At 38.4% G+C, this 16,040-nt stretch overlaps 1 protein-coding gene across 1 annotated transcript; it reads left to right on the forward strand.

Moving 5' to 3' along the window:
- Window positions 1-926: 926 nt before the first annotated feature.
- Window positions 927-7,503, forward strand: LOC124634490 (WD repeat-containing protein 36). Its single transcript, XM_047170087.1, has 8 exons — window positions 927-2,089; window positions 2,239-2,408; window positions 2,625-2,861; window positions 3,291-3,473; window positions 6,053-6,248; window positions 6,381-6,459; window positions 6,533-6,695; window positions 6,784-7,503. The coding sequence occupies exons 1-8, from the start codon at window positions 1,146-1,148 to the stop codon at window positions 7,482-7,484; spliced, it is 2,673 nt and encodes an 890-aa protein (XP_047026043.1). The 5' UTR covers window positions 927-1,145; the 3' UTR covers window positions 7,485-7,503.
- Window positions 7,504-16,040: the final 8,537 nt, after the last annotated feature.

Below are 16,040 nucleotides of genomic sequence, written 5' to 3' on the forward strand. Positions count from 1 at the left end.
TAAACTCAAAAACTACTGGACCGATTTTAAATATTCTTTCACCATTAGAAAGCTATATTATCTGCAAGTAACATAGGCTATATTTTATCCCGGTGCGGGCAGTAGCTCCCACGGTACGCGGGTGAAACCGCGGGAAAACGGCTAGTGATGAATATAAATAAATCTACATAGTAAGAGTTATGATTAATTTTAAGATAATTGCAGCTTTTTTAAATAAGACCTTTTTTAAGAATGGGTGATTGCATTTTCGATGTCTGGTAGCACTTAATTTTGTAACGGGTCTCTCTGTCTTGATGAACACAATTTTACTTCAAATATACGTAAGTCGACTACTTACCGAAAGATGGTGTTTTTATAATATTAAATTTTCATGATAATATATCATATGTTTTGGTTTGTAAATAATCTATAAAAAAACTTGTAGGATGCAAGGAAAAATGAAGCTGCTTTTTAAGGCAAAAATTGGTACCAATAATATACATTGATACAAGATTGATACGAAAATAATACAAATTCACTTAGAGGTTCTAGAAATGCAGCTATTCGACGACAGATGTCTCTAGCAAAAATATGTTTTAAAGCTAAAATATTACTTACACGTGAAATGTTATCCTATGGTATGTTTGAGTTTGGATCCTGAGCAATTTCTACAATTAATGATAGCGCATTTCATCGTTTTAATCGAGTAACAAATAAAATCTGTTGAAATTGTGGTAAAAATACAACCATGACAAGATGTCAGTTTGATGTAAAGGACGATATATGGGCGGTGTCCAGCCACGCCTGCCGTGACGTAGTCGTGACGTATTTGACCTACCTGAAGGCGCGTGACCTACCTGCGTTAGGGCATCTCCGCTAGTCTTTTCTCCTTCGTGGTCCAAATGTATTGCCGTTATAATATTTAACCACAGAGGTAGCATCCACTTACCTAATTTTATATCTGTGGTTATAGAAGTGTTCGGTTTTTAGTCATGTCAATGTCAGTGTCAAATTTGTAAATGTCTTCCTGACAGTGACATTATTTTAACAACAAACGCACGCGTGTTGTTCTGTGAAATAATTTCGAAATAATGAAGTGATATCTTAGTGAAAGATTGCAGTTGATTGTTATAAATAAAAACTCCACATTTGGACAGTGCTCAATCATGCCGGAGGGGTCGAATAGCCGTATATTTACCGGCTCCAGGGTGTTAGGTTATGTTAGTACACATGTGCCCTTTGTTGCTCGATTTATCAAGAGACGAGGCGAAACACTGCTATGTACTAGTGTTGGCAAGTGGTTCCACACCTACGGGTGTGATAAATTCCGTTTGTTAAGTGTCAGCGGTGAGCACCCGGGTCCTATCACTTGCATGAGCGGAGACAGTTACCACGTCTATACAGCCAGTGAGAATAATATTTACGCATGGAGGCGAGGTTGTGAACTCAAACATGTTTACAAAGGCCACAATGCTCCAGTGCATTTGCTGTTTCCGTTTGGAATACATCTCATATCTGTAGATGAAGACAACATACTCAAGATATTTGACATCAAGAACGAATCTGAGTTCCTTGAACTTGGTTTTGATGAAGACAGTTTTAAAATAACTACTTTATGCCATCTTCCTACCTATTTGAATAAAGTTTTGCTTGGTAGCCAGCAAGGTCAGTTGCAGCTATGGAATCTCCGTACTTCCAAGTTGGTGTACACTTTCCAAGGATGGGATTCAGCAGTAACGGTCACGGAGCCTGCACCAGCCGTAGATGTGGTGGCAGTGGGGCTGGCCAATGGGAAAATAGTTCTACGTAATTTAAAATTTGATCAAACAGTAATGGAATTTGTTCATGACTGGGGGATGGTGAGTGCGTTGTCATTTAGGCTTGACGGAGCCCCTGTGATGGTGACTGGCAGCTCTGAGGGCCATATAGTCATGTGGGACTTAGAAGAACAGAGGGTATTGTCTCAAGTACAGTCTGCCCATTATGGTAAAATATCTGGCCTGAAGTGTTTGATGTCCGAACCATTAATGGTGACTAACTCTGAAGACAATTCATTGAAGCTTTGGATATTTGATATGCCTGATGGTGGTGCTAGGCTTTTGAGGAAAAGGTGAGATGTATGCACTTTTTACTGTATGTTTCTTCATTCAAAAGGTTACAAGTCCTATATTTGTTGTAACTCCCTATTTCTATATCAATTAATCAATTTATTTGAAATATTTGTCAAAGAAGATTTTAAATCTAATTATTATGTTGTAGGGAAGGACATTCACAACCCCCCAGTATGGTTTGCCACTGTGAACCAAGTGGTAACAACATTTTGGCAGCAGGCAGTGATAGTAGTTTGCATATAATGAACACAGTGTCCGAAACCTTCAACAAAAGCCTTGGAAAGGCTTCACATAACAGAAAAGCTTCAAAGAAGAAAAGTAAGTTTATTTCTTAAATTATAATATCTTGATACAAAACATAGCACTCTGTACTTATTTGCAAGATCTACATTTTATATTTATAATTTTTGCCAATGATTTTTAATTAAAAACTGCTTAAAGACTTTATCCAATTGTGTAAAAAGAAGTAATGACACATACTTAAAAAATCACACAGATTTTCAATTTTATAATATTAATGTAATTTCTTTTTAGAGAGACTGCAAATTGACAACCTCATATTACCTCCAATCACCAAGATAAGTTCATGTATGCAACGTGACAAACAGTGGGACAGCATTGCGTCACTGCATGAAGGATTCTTCATGGCTACAACTTGGTCTTACAACAAAATGAGGATGGGAGACCATAAGCTAAAACCCCCAGGAATGGACAAAGGAGTTGTGGCTACATGTTTGACTGTCACCCACTGTGGAAACTTTGTTGTTATTGGTAAGTTTTGTTTTATTTCTAACAATGGTATTGCTGTGGGATAGAAAATCTTCATAGATTGATATTTTTCTTATGCTCCTTTTTAATTAAATTATGAAAAAAATTGATATTATAAGATTGAATAAGCAGTTTGAGTCTAACTCGGTTATAAGCGCCTAAACACCCGGTTTTTCGCATGTATGTGCGATTTTTTCCACCCGCGCGGCTGAGAACGTCGACGCGCGTATAAGCTGGTATAGACAACATAACTAACGAATAACGATGTTCATATAGTTTTCGCAAAAGTCAGTGGCGATACGCCGCTAGCAGCCGTCGATCGTTACCCTCTGGTACCTATATCAACCATGTCTCAATATGACAAAAATATTGGCGAGAACAATAGAAGATGGTCACACTCATAATTTCTAAGCATCCTATTTTTTCACACAGGCTACAACAATGGCCAAGTACATAAATTCAACATGCAGTCCGGCTTGCATCGAGGTCACTACGGTCAAGACGATCTATTGGCACATAAAGGAGCCGTGAGAGGGGTGGAGACAGATCTCTGTAACCAAAGGGTGATCACTGTTGGGGCTGATGATAATCTGAAGTTGTGGCGTTTTAAGTCTGGTAAGTAGATAGATAAGAAATCATCAAGCTAGAAGTAGTATTTATCTTGATAATATGAGGAAATGGACAAAAATGGTCAATGAGTATTATATTATGTATGACTAACAACTAGAAGAAACCAATAGGTATAATGCGCGTATTGTATTTGATAACAAGGCCAGTTTTTACATCATTTACAACATTAAAAATAAACAATGCTAAAAAGCTGTCAAGCATACCTATGTAATACACCTTTATAATAGTACAGGGCTTTCACACTGGCGGATTTTCCGCTCGGTTTTTACAAACGACAACGCTGAGTTTATATGGGCGATTAACATCTGCCGATACAAAATTGAGTGTATACGCTCGGTTTTGTTACGCTCGGTTTTGTTACGTACGGAAAGGCGAGCGGAAAATCCAACAGTATAAAAGCGCTGTTAGTGTTACTATTGTCGAAACGATTGTATAGACCTTTTCGCGTTAATAGTTAAACTACATATTGTTTTATTACCGCGGAAACTGCTTGCTAAATAATTTGCTGGAACTAAAAAGGCTATTCCTAGTTTTTTTCTTTTTAACGCAGTTAAATCAAATTGCGTAGTACTTTACGTTTATTCTCCACTTGTATTTCGGACGTAAAACAGTAGTTTTTGGTTACTAATTCGGTTTAATTTGAATTTGTTTTTGGTAAATTCATCCACATTCCCTCCAACTCGCTTAATTGGTATTTTGAACTAAATAAAAATGCAAGAGCAAGCATTTCCTATCCAATGCTGTAGTAGGTACTGTCGTACCGGGAATAATTATCTTGCTCAAAATGAAAAACTGATTCGATATCACGACGTTTATTGCTTGGGCTCGAGAGGTGAAGTCACACACTTCAATATAAAAAACTTATTCTATGGAACAAATCGAATACATTTGAAATGATTGCCCGGTCAGTATCAAAAATATCTCACGAATAAAACCTTACAAACGAAAAAGTTTCTAACTACGTTACACGAGCTACGCCCTTAGGATAAAGTCGAAACTTTATCACAAAAGCGCAGCTGTAGGCTGGCAATCATATTAAATGTCCCTACCTAAACTTAACTTAAAATTTACCTATGCGTGGAAATTAAAAACACGTCCCTCACAACGGGATAGTTTACAATAACCTGTTTGTGAGTTATTTAATCTGTGCCAAATTGCACTTCGAGAACACAGGTTATCGTGAACTTTTTCAAGGCAAAACCACGCAAAAAGCCCCGAAACATGCCTCTAGTAGCAAAGGATATTCAAAGTGAACACCCGTCCTGAAGGGATTACCTTTCAAGCGAAGAAAAACTTTGTATTGACAACTTACAACTTCGCCGGACGCTAACGTGTCAGATGAAGGGATAAGTCACCGTTATCAAAGTTTCTCACCTAACGTGATATAATTAAACATCTTACCCAATAATTATTTTTTACAATTTTGGAATATTAAATAATAAATAAATCAAATATAGGGATCATAAATCTTCGGCAGAAACCACTGTGTCAAGCAAACACTCTTCGCGAGGCTATGCCCCTTATTGCGAAGTTGATCTCAACCTCAATTCACCATCCAAATATTTTTTTTTCAAAACCAAATCAGATAATAATTTTGGGATCAGATTTACAGAGCAATGTAAAAAAAAAAACTTATAAAAATAACACAGGCTTGACCACATTGGTTATCTTCATCTTCCTTCATATTGAAGATGAAGTAGCTCTGCCGTGGACATCATCTTCTCACGAAGATGAAGTAGCTCACCTTCTTATCCCTTCACCGGCAATGCTCGTGCAACTCGTTCCAGGTACCATGAAATTACAAAACACACATTAGAAAAACTATAAATCAATCACAATGTTTCCTATATTTATATTTATTTACATTCTGCCTATTTAAAAATTCTAAATTGCTATTAATATTACGCAGAGGAATACGTTTTTTATACTGGGTATCTAAATTGTTATACCAGGACCAATTATCTTGCTCAAAATGAAAAACTGATTCGATATCACGACGTTTATTGCTTGGGCTCGAGAGGTGAAGTGACACACTTCAATATAAAAAACTTATTCTATGGAACAAATCGAATACATTTGAAATGATTGCCCGGTCAGTATCAAAAATATCTCACGAATAAAACCTTACAAACGAAAAAGTTTCTAACTACGTTACAGTACCTACCTACCTTTTGATAAAAGATTTAAGAATTTGAAAACATTATTGAAGTTAAAACTACTGTTATAAATAACGCAAAAAGACTAATATTACGTAATAACACAAATACAATATTTTACTTTTATTTCGATTTAAAATTCTTCAAAATATTGGTTCTATAATTTTTTGTACCTAATGGTCCAGGAGTAACCAATTATGAAATTATCGAACTTATATGCATTTACGCACTTATCGCATTTCTATCAATGCAATATAAAACGATTGAATAAAAACATCAACATGTAGTAATAACAGAACTTTTTACGCTTTATTTGAACATCAAAAGTTGTTATAGTCTGGCCAAATTCCTCGTCATCTTACACCAAACTACAAGACGAACGGTAAAGTTAATAAAATATTCTTTCAGCAACAACCCCTTACCACGTAATAAGATTACAAGAGTCGGTGTCCAGCACAAAATGCCACAGAGACAGCGGGTTATTAGCGCTCGCAAACGAAGACTTTTCCATTACACTCATTGATATCGACACCATGAATATTGTAAGGAAGTTCGACGGCCACGACGGGAGGATAACCGATATTGAATTTGATACCCAGAGCCGGTGAGATAATATATTAATTTACCTACCTTCTTTGCATTTCGTTTGATTCCAAGATTCTTGGCGGTCTTCTTTTGTCTTTTGCGGTTTGTTCGTTTATAAGAACATGCTTTTTGAAATTGAATTTTGTTGTAGATGGTTGATCAGCGCGTCTATGGATTGTACTATTTGTACGTGGGATATACCAACTGCTAAACTAGTGGACATTTTCGCGGTAAGTTGATTGTATGATCTTTTGTATAAAGTTTTACATTTCTTGACAAAGTTTTCATATGTCTTGTTGTTAGGTGGAGCAGCCTTGCACATCACTCAGCATGTCGCCTACTGGCGACTTCCTAGCAACGGCACATGTCGGGGAAGTAGGCGTGTTTCTATGGGCGAACAGATTGCTTTACGAGAGAATATTCCTCAAACCGATTGAGAAGGGCGAAATCAATATACCTAAATTGCGTAAGTATCACTTGACCTTCTTGTTGAAGATGTTTGGCAGGTAATATTTTGTCTCTCGTATCCACTATAACGAGGTGTGATTTTCTAGGATTGCCGAGCACAGCACCGGAAAAACCAGAAATTGATGACTTAGGAACGATACATATAGGAGAAGAACCAGAATACATATCTCCGATACAAATTAGTGAAGAACTGATAACGTTATCAGATCAGCCCACTTCGAGATGGTTGAATTTGTTACACTTAGATATCGTTAAGAAACGGAACAAGCCTAAAACTCCATTAACTGTGCCTAAGTCAGCTCCATTCTTCTTACCGACGATTCCGAGCCTTGAACTGGAATTTGACTTAGAGAAAGATAAGGACAGTAGCGATACGAAATTACTAATGCCAGATGCGCTATCAACATTGACAGTATTCGGAAAGAAATTGATTGTCTGTGAGACAGAGGAGAATTACGAGAAATGTATAGAGAAATTGAAAACGTTACCGCCCGCGGCTATCGAAGCCGAAGTGACAAGCATGGCGCCCGACGCCGGTGGGAGCGTCGATGTCATGAAACAATTCCTCAAAATGTTAGACATTATGCTGAAAAGTAATAGAGATTTCGAATTAGCCCAGTCGTACATGAGTTTGTTTCTAAAGATGCACACTAAGGCAATTTCTCAAAACGAGGATCTTCGAGAAACATTAGTTTCAGTAGAAGAGACCGCGACGAAAGCGTGGTCCAAGTTACAAAGCCAATTGATGTACAACATTTGCGTTGTTAAAGCTTTGAAAGATATGTAATAAAATATGGTAAAACGTTTTTTGTGTTTCACTTATTACCTTCATTTATAAAAATGACGTTTTTACAATGTAAACCTATTGCTGATTACCTAAATATAGCAGCCTAAAATATGAGGGTAGGTAGCTTTAATGTAAAAAAAAGTCTAAAAAAAAACCACAAACTAAAGCTTTTCGTACATACAAAGAGAAAAACCGAAACGTAGTAGTGCGAGCGCACGCCCAACAATGGAACGTAATAGATGATACTTTCTTATTGTGAACATTGAAAAAGTGGGTTTTTATAAAAGTCGATGCGAATAATCTTGTTTCTATATTAAATGGCCTCTATATGTCTTATATTCAGAATTCTTTTCATTATTTAGCTCGTAGATACCTACGCATTCACTCCTAATCAAGTTTTCTCTAAAGTAATTTAAAGCTGTTCTGCGCAACATTCAATAGCAACGAAAGATTTATGAGGATTATTCTCTTTTGATAAAATATGAATTTTCCCCTGTCTATGCAATTTTTCTACTTCATTGGATTCCGCCTGTTTGCGGATGATCCCGCGCGAGGGTCTTTGCGGCGTTTATTGAATATTTTTCGAAGGGAATTAAATCGCGGCCGATCGGTTCACCGGAGCCGGCGTTCATTAATGGCCCGCTTCATTTTCGCAATAAGTATTCATTTCTCCGCCCCCGCGCCGCCGCGGCCGACGACCGCCGTGAATCTCCAATGAAAATCTGATTGTGCTTCCTTTCCTTTGCATTATGAATATCTATCAAATTCCGCCGCATCTTAGCGATTCCTTTATTGAGCCGGATCGAGTGTTGAGCAAATAGCGCGAACGTTTCATTAATGTGTCTTAATTTTTTTTTGCTATTCACGACGGAGCAGAATTCATGAGGAATGTGTAGATGTAACAAAGGCTTTGAAAAGTCATTTCGATGTGTATGCGCCTTCATTTGCAAGCGCTTTAGAAAATGTTAATTTCCGGAGGGCGTTCGGAGCGCGTAGCGTCTGTACGTACTACACATGTGTTATAATGTACGGCTTCAAACAAACCATGGGGACCTACGATAATTAAATAAATACATGTCTATTCTACACTTGAGAAATATAATTGTAATTAATTGCGTATATAGCTTTTGAAGCACGTTTCTCATTATCTAGAGACCCGAAGAGATACAATGATCAAATTCGAATTCGCGAATATGGTGATATTTTTGGGAGATGTTAAGTATGTTCTCCACCTGCAGTATAAGAACTAACGTATCGTTATTTGCATTTACATGCACGAGCGATAGTGACCCACTAACCTAATAGGTTTTTAGTAATTTTCACCGCATGCTCATACCTTTCTATTTTAGGCACCTACCGACAGGAAAAATAAGTCTGCGAGCTCTAACACTAAGAGAAAACCTATTTGGTTTAATTCTACTCAAAAATGTAAATAAAATATTTCTACTATTTGTTCGTAAGGCAACCAAATTAACAAGATACATTTTTATTTAAAAAATAGGAGTAATATATTTTCAGATTTTCCTATAACACTTTTTATAAAACCTTAATCACACATGCAAAGCGCCAGACACATAATTCTTGAATATTTTATCGAAGTTTTTACACGCTTTTTATTAGCTTCACCTGTATGTTTGTAACCGACTTCTTTGGACGCGATTTTGACCCACTTTAAACGGCCAGATTTCGTTCAAACTTTGTAGATTTATTGACGACCGATGACAATACAATAATTTGATAAAATAATTCCATTTTTAACCGACTTCCCAAAAAGGAGGAGGTTACACATAAACATCGATTACTCCGAGGTTTATAGACCGATTTACGTGATTCTTTTTTTGTTCGACTCGGAATAGCTGCCAGTTGGTCCCATAGTCATCAGGTCAGGATCTGATGATGGAAACCCTGAGAAATCGAGGGCAACCTTCAAAAGTTGTAGGCATACATAGGGTAAAAACTTGACACCCAGGTGTACGCCTAAAAGCACTATTCAACTGTGAAGATTTGGAGCTGACCTGATGATGGAGACCAGAGAGGGTCGAGGGAATTCGACAACTGAATATGTAAACTACCTCGTGTTTGGGCTTAAATTATTTGTATTGACAAGACCTTTGCAACAGTGAAGGTTTGGAGCTGACCTGATGATGGAGACCTGAGAAAGTCGAGGGAACTCGACAACTGAATATGTAAACTACCTCGTGTTTGGGCTTAAATTATGCGTATTGACAAGACCTATGCAACAGTGAAGGTTTGGAGCTGACCTGATGATGGAGACCAGAGAAAGTCGAGGGAACTCGACAATTGAATATGTAAAATACCTCGTTTGGACTTGTATGGATAGTGACAACTATTCATATCACTGTAAAGCTTTAAATAAATAACCTTTTTACAAAAAAAATAAACCGACTTCCCAAAACACTAAAAAGCAAAAAAAAAACTAATTTTAGGTGCATCGGCCTAGAAGTCGGTGGCAAAATTAACTTAGTAACATCCATTATATAGACACCGACTTCTAGGCTTTTCAATTTGCAAAATATGATTTTTGTTAATTTATATAATTTTCATCTATAGTCGATAAGGTAAGAAAATTAATTAAAATTTTCTAGAATTTTTCTCTACAGTCGATAAGGCAGGACTCGATGTTAATTTTTATTTCCAATAATTATCTTTAGCAGTTTTCTGTAATATTGACAAATTTTTGTATACTAAAGAGAATTTTAATTCTACAAAACAAATAATAGTTTTAAAACAAACTAAAAAGTAGAAAATAAATAATAGTTTAAAAAAAACTAAAAAAACACGCTTTTTATAGAAAAACGAACCAAAAAATAGAAAATAAATTTTAATGAATTTAAATTAAGAAAACAGTGTTAAAAATTTCAATGAATATAAATTAATAATAGTGTGAATACAAAAAAAAATATTTAAAAAAAGCGTGGGGTGCTTTTTAAGATATTATCGAAATGAAAATCACTGTACTCATATCTGTCAATAAAATATTTATAACTATTGACACCACGCACCCCACGCTTTTTTTAAATATTTTTTTTTGTATTCACACTATTATTAATTTATATTCATTGAAATTTTTAACACTGTTTTCTTAATTTAAATTCATTAAAATTTATTTTCTATTTTTTGGTTCGTTTTTCTATAAAAAGCGTGTTTTTTTAGTTTTTTTTAAACTATTATTTTTTAATCAGAATATAGAACAAGGAAATGAGGATTGTCGTCCATTTTCTATTACCGATGCTTTATTCCGCGCCATTTAACTTTTTCAGTTGAAAGTTGAATCTTCATAAAGCGGCGGTGGGCGAGGCGCGGGCGACCTCTTGACAACGTCCACTGGGTATTTAACTTAATATCTAGTAAATTAACTGTTGGTGCATAAAAATAAAATAACTTTTATTCATTATATTATTTGTGTTTCATTTTGAATAGATTTGGTATTTGTTTTATATACTAAATTCAACTTTTCACTTACCTAAGTGAAAATTAATAGGTACCTATTTGGTATTGGCACTGTTCCTATGAAGGATTGTCTTCTGCTAAGATGGTTAAATGAAAAAAGGATATGATAGCGTCAATGGGATAATTTTAATATACCTACATAGTTAAGGCAGTCTGAGAGAAACAGTCTCTGAGACAACCCCATATTTCTTCAGTGTTGCCCTTGAACAATATATTCATAAACTTTCATGTTAATAATTTTGGGAAAGAAAGGGAAGTCATAAACTATGTACAAGGAAGTAGAAGAGAAACCTGCGCAAGTCGTAAAACTTTGAACGGTTCGCGTGATGGGCTAGTACCAACTATTAAATTCTTGACCGTTATTTGAAGCTTACTAGTTTGAGATAGGCACCTACGTGTTTTCCGCTTTTATCTCTGTCCTTTTCTACCCCATATCTTGCATCTCTCTCGCACACCGACCAGTTTCACTCCCCACCAGGCAGGAGGCGACGAGTGTTCTCGGCGGCCACAGTTCGTCATTGGCGTCTTGTTTTCCGCCCGAGAAGGTTGGTCTAACCAACCGCTGTAGTATTTCGTTGAAAAATAAACTCAGTGCTCTCGCAGAACACAGGTGAGTTTATAATATTTTATACAATTTGTTAACGGTTTTACCGTTCGATATTCGATTTTGCGAAATCAAGTGTTAATATTTTGTACATCTACCCCTTTTTTGTCACGAGTTTCTTCCGTGTACTTTTTTTTTTCAGTAATTTGTTTTCAGAATGAGTGACTTATAAAGCAAATACGGATGCGGTAAATAATAAAGCTACCACAGCCCGTGCACGTGACTATGGAAAAGAAAGCAAGCCCGAAGTTCCTAAGGCACCTGTGGCCCTAGTTCAATCCTGCAAGGCATTCAACTTTTTGACAAAAAAGAATGGTGTGAGGTGCGGTCCAACCAGCATCTCCTTAGTTCGGACTGGTCACTACCGCACTTGAAGAGGGCTGGTGGTGTCAAGAAAGCTTTTCGGCCTTGAAAGACTTGGTACGCTCCCCTCGGACTGCCAGTAAGTCTGTTAGCCACCCCCCATGGGGGTCGGCTCATTATCACGGCGTGTGATGGTTTTCGGCCTTGAAAGACTTGGTACGCTCCCCTCGGACTGCCAGTAAGTCTGTTAGCCACCCCCCATGGGGGTCGGCTCATTATCACGGCGTGTGATGGTTTTCGGCCTTGAAAGACTTGGTACGCTCCCCTCGGACTGCCAGTAAGTCTGTTAGCCACCCCCCGTAGGGGTCGGCTCATTATCACGGCGTGTGATGGTTTTCGGCCTTGAAAGACTTGGTACGCTCCGCCTAGGACTGCCAGTAAGTATACTAGCCACCCCCCGCAGGGGTCGGTTCATTATCACGGACCCGCGCAGGGTACCAATCTTGCATTTTGCGAGTCGCAGCATCATTACAAAGCAGGGACCAGTAAGTATACTAGCCACCCCCCGCAGGGGTCGGTTCATTATCACGGACCCGCGCAGGGTACCAATCTTGCATGTTGCGAGTAGCAGCATCATTACAAAGCAGGGACCAGTAAGTATACTAGCCATCCCCCGCAGGGGTCGGCTCATTATCACGGACCCTCGCAGGGTGCCAATCATGCATGTTGCGGGTCGTACCATCATTGCAATCTACCCTCGCAGGGTGGCTTTTTGGATCGACTTTCGAAGAGTCGCCATTATAACCTTCCCTCGAAGGGAAATGGTAATCACACTCACGCTGAATGGCGTGTGACGCAAAACTCTAAAAGCTCTCTTGGGATATCACGAGTAAATTACAATAGGAACCATGTCCAACAGAGGAAACAGAAAGCGTCCAGGACCGCAGGCGGACTTTGATGCGTCCAACAAGGCACGTAAGTTATGACTTTCCAGGCGGGTTGCCTAACATTATATCAAGACCAATGGAAAGAAATGGGAGCTCCGCCTTTCTTGTTAAAAATAATAACTGGGTATCGCATACCATTGGCCAAAAGCCACCTTTGATAGATAATGCCAGATTTGACCAGAGAGTCCAAAGAGATGGATGTCGTCATATCCCAAATGATAAAACAAAAAGTTCTATTGATAGCTGCAAATTCTGCCAGCTTTCTTTCCAATATGTTTCTTGTGCCCAAAAGGCGACGGAAAGAACCGTCCAATACTCAATCTCAAGGTTCTCAACAAGTTCATAATTACGGAACCCTTCAGTTTAATAAATGTTTTTCGGGTGCTAGAGTTTCTTCAGAAAGACGAATGGCTGTGCAAGTGGATCTCGCCCAGGCTTACTTCTACCTTCCGGTAGCCGAAGGTCACAGATATGTTCTTCGACTAGTATACAGAAGAAGACTGCTTCAGATTACGTGCCTACCATTTGGCTTAAGCACGGCACCCAAGACCTTCGCCACAGTGACCAATTTGGGTGGCTCAAACTTTGAAAACTCAAGGGTTACTCATAATTGTGTATCTCGATTTTCTGGTGGCTCACCAAGATATATTTGCCTACTTTGGGATCATTTGCACCATGTTTTGGATGGCAAGTGAATAAATCGCAAGCATTATCAACAAGATAATGACAAAACGCACTACGTGACAAACAGCACGACAAACTTAGAAGACCTGCATAGCTTGATAGGACTTTTAAACTTCGCAAGTTTTCGTTGTTCCATACGGCAGACTGCATTACCGGGCTCTCCTCACTTTCCTCAATGCAGTGTTGAACAGCAATCTATACCTACCCTATTCATGGAACCGTGAGCCAAACGGTGAACAAACCATAAAAAGGGTTCTTATGTCACGATTGACGTAATGATCATATTTTATAAAAATAACTACGAAAGTAATATACTGACAACATTAGAAATGATATTTTAGAACGATGTCTGTGGAACTTATGCAATCTTTTCAAACTTAATTGAAATCAAATATGTATAATAAATGCCGTAAATTATTTTCTTAATTTTAATGAAATATGTAGTAAATCGTTTACATGTAAAATGAACCTAGAAGTCTTGACTGTCATACATAGAACCCTACTTAATTAAAGACCACAGATACTAAGAACATTTTACATAAAAATGTGACGTTTTTGTCATCGGTCGGGTTATACCCACCATTTTGAAAAAGTGTCATTCTTTGGTTACATTGTGGGCTCACGGCTCGGTGAATGGAGTATAGCAATGTTGAACCTACCAGCAGATACCTTAGCAGATCTAAAGTGGTGGCTGGTCAGCTGCCACCAAACCTTGGATATTCATTCGCCACTTCCCTGTCACCTTATAACCACGGACGCCTCCGATGTAGGATGGGGGCACAACTGAACGGAACTCCCGTAATGGGTTCATGGAACGAGAGAGAAAAAGGCTTTCACTGCGATCTGAAAGAGATGCTTGCAGTATTAACTGGAAAATCACGGCAAGTTGCTAAAGAGATCAACAGCCATTTTTCAATGCAGAAATGGGACTGTGGTGTCATATCTAAGAAATCAAGGTGGCACCCGATCAAGGAGCCTACCGAACTTGACGTACAGAGTATTCAGTTATCTTGAGCTGTATCAAATCTATCACGTCGTGAATCATATACCAGCCCTATTCAACAGTCAGGCAGACCATCTCTCCCGACACAAACCTCCACCGGAGTGGCATCTTGTATCAGCAGTGGACCTATTTGCCTCGAAGCGAGCCCAGGGACACATAGTTGTGTACTACGTGCCCCTAGATCTGAAGGACCCGAAAGCGGGGTTCCACGATGCATTTTTCTCAAGTTTTGACTTACCCGCTAGCATGGGTATTACCGCCACCTTACCTTATACCGTAGGTCCTCAGTCATCTCAATTCAGGAACGGGAGTTAATCTCATAGTAGTTCCTTCGGTGGCACCAGGTATTTTGGCGAGCAGATTCCCGAAGTCCCGATCATTAGCAGTACCCTACACACTGATGAACCTCGAGCAGAAACCGATAGACACAGCAACGGGGATACCCCCTGCCAAGGTCAAGGAAATGGGGGGGGGGGGGGAGGGACAAGGAGTCTCTCCGACTGAAGTCTTCTTCAATCCACACGCAACACTTATCAATCAGCTTGGAGTCGATGGTTAAATTGGGGCGAAAAGTATGAAATTGGATCCTATGAATCCTTGAATCCCTATTTGGACCTATACTTACCCAATTTTTAGCGGACTTACACATAGTAAATAAACTAGCATACAATACTATTTTATTACACAAGTCAGTTATAGCTACACTATGCAATGCAGAAACCACTCTAGAGCTAGGTTCACACGTTCTAGTCGGACACATTTTAAAATCAATAGCGCTGAGCAAACCTGTTCCCCGGGAAGCCGTCCATCTGGAATATTGACCAATTGGTAACCTACTTAAGTGCAGTAAACGTAGACGAGAATAATCCATTTGCAACTTCCAGGCACACTGCTGCTCTTTCTTTTGCTAGCTTGTTTCGGAAAGGCGAGTCCATGATCTTTCCTTGCTTGCAATAGACCCAGAACATTTCAAAAACAACAAAGATAATTTAATCTTATGGCCAGTCTTTGGCTCTAAGACCGACAGTTCTAGTCATAGGCAGTCGGGTTGTTGTTTGATGGATAATCAGGAAAATATAAATCTAAGTCCAGTGTATTGGGTCAGAAAGACTAAAGCCTTGTTAGAAGATAGACGGACATCGGCTAATTCCTTAAATTTATTTATATCCGTTAGAGGCCAACCAAAGGCAGGCACCCGAACGATGATACGGGTGGATTAAGACATTGTTAAAAGGGGCAGGAATAACTACAACCCCAGGAAGCTTCCACTCGGCGGTAGCGTCAAAATCTGTGTTGACAATATACCTTTGGACGATATATTAGCAAAGGGTAATTGGCGATCAGGCAATACATTTGCCCATTTTTACAGAAGGGAAAGATACCCACTAAATAGAAGTAGCAAGTTATCTCGATTATTTAATTAATCCAGCTGATTAATGTCTATATTTTTGTTACTATTGTTATTAAGAAGTATCGCAATGTTTTTGTTAATTACTATTAGAAAATGAAATCAATTTTTGCTTTTGTTCTTGCATCTCTCTTTT

Source organism: Helicoverpa zea, chromosome 11, assembly GCF_022581195.2.
Source record: "Helicoverpa zea isolate HzStark_Cry1AcR chromosome 11, ilHelZeax1.1, whole genome shotgun sequence".
In the NCBI taxonomy this organism is placed as follows: Eukaryota; Metazoa; Arthropoda; class Insecta; order Lepidoptera; family Noctuidae; genus Helicoverpa; species Helicoverpa zea.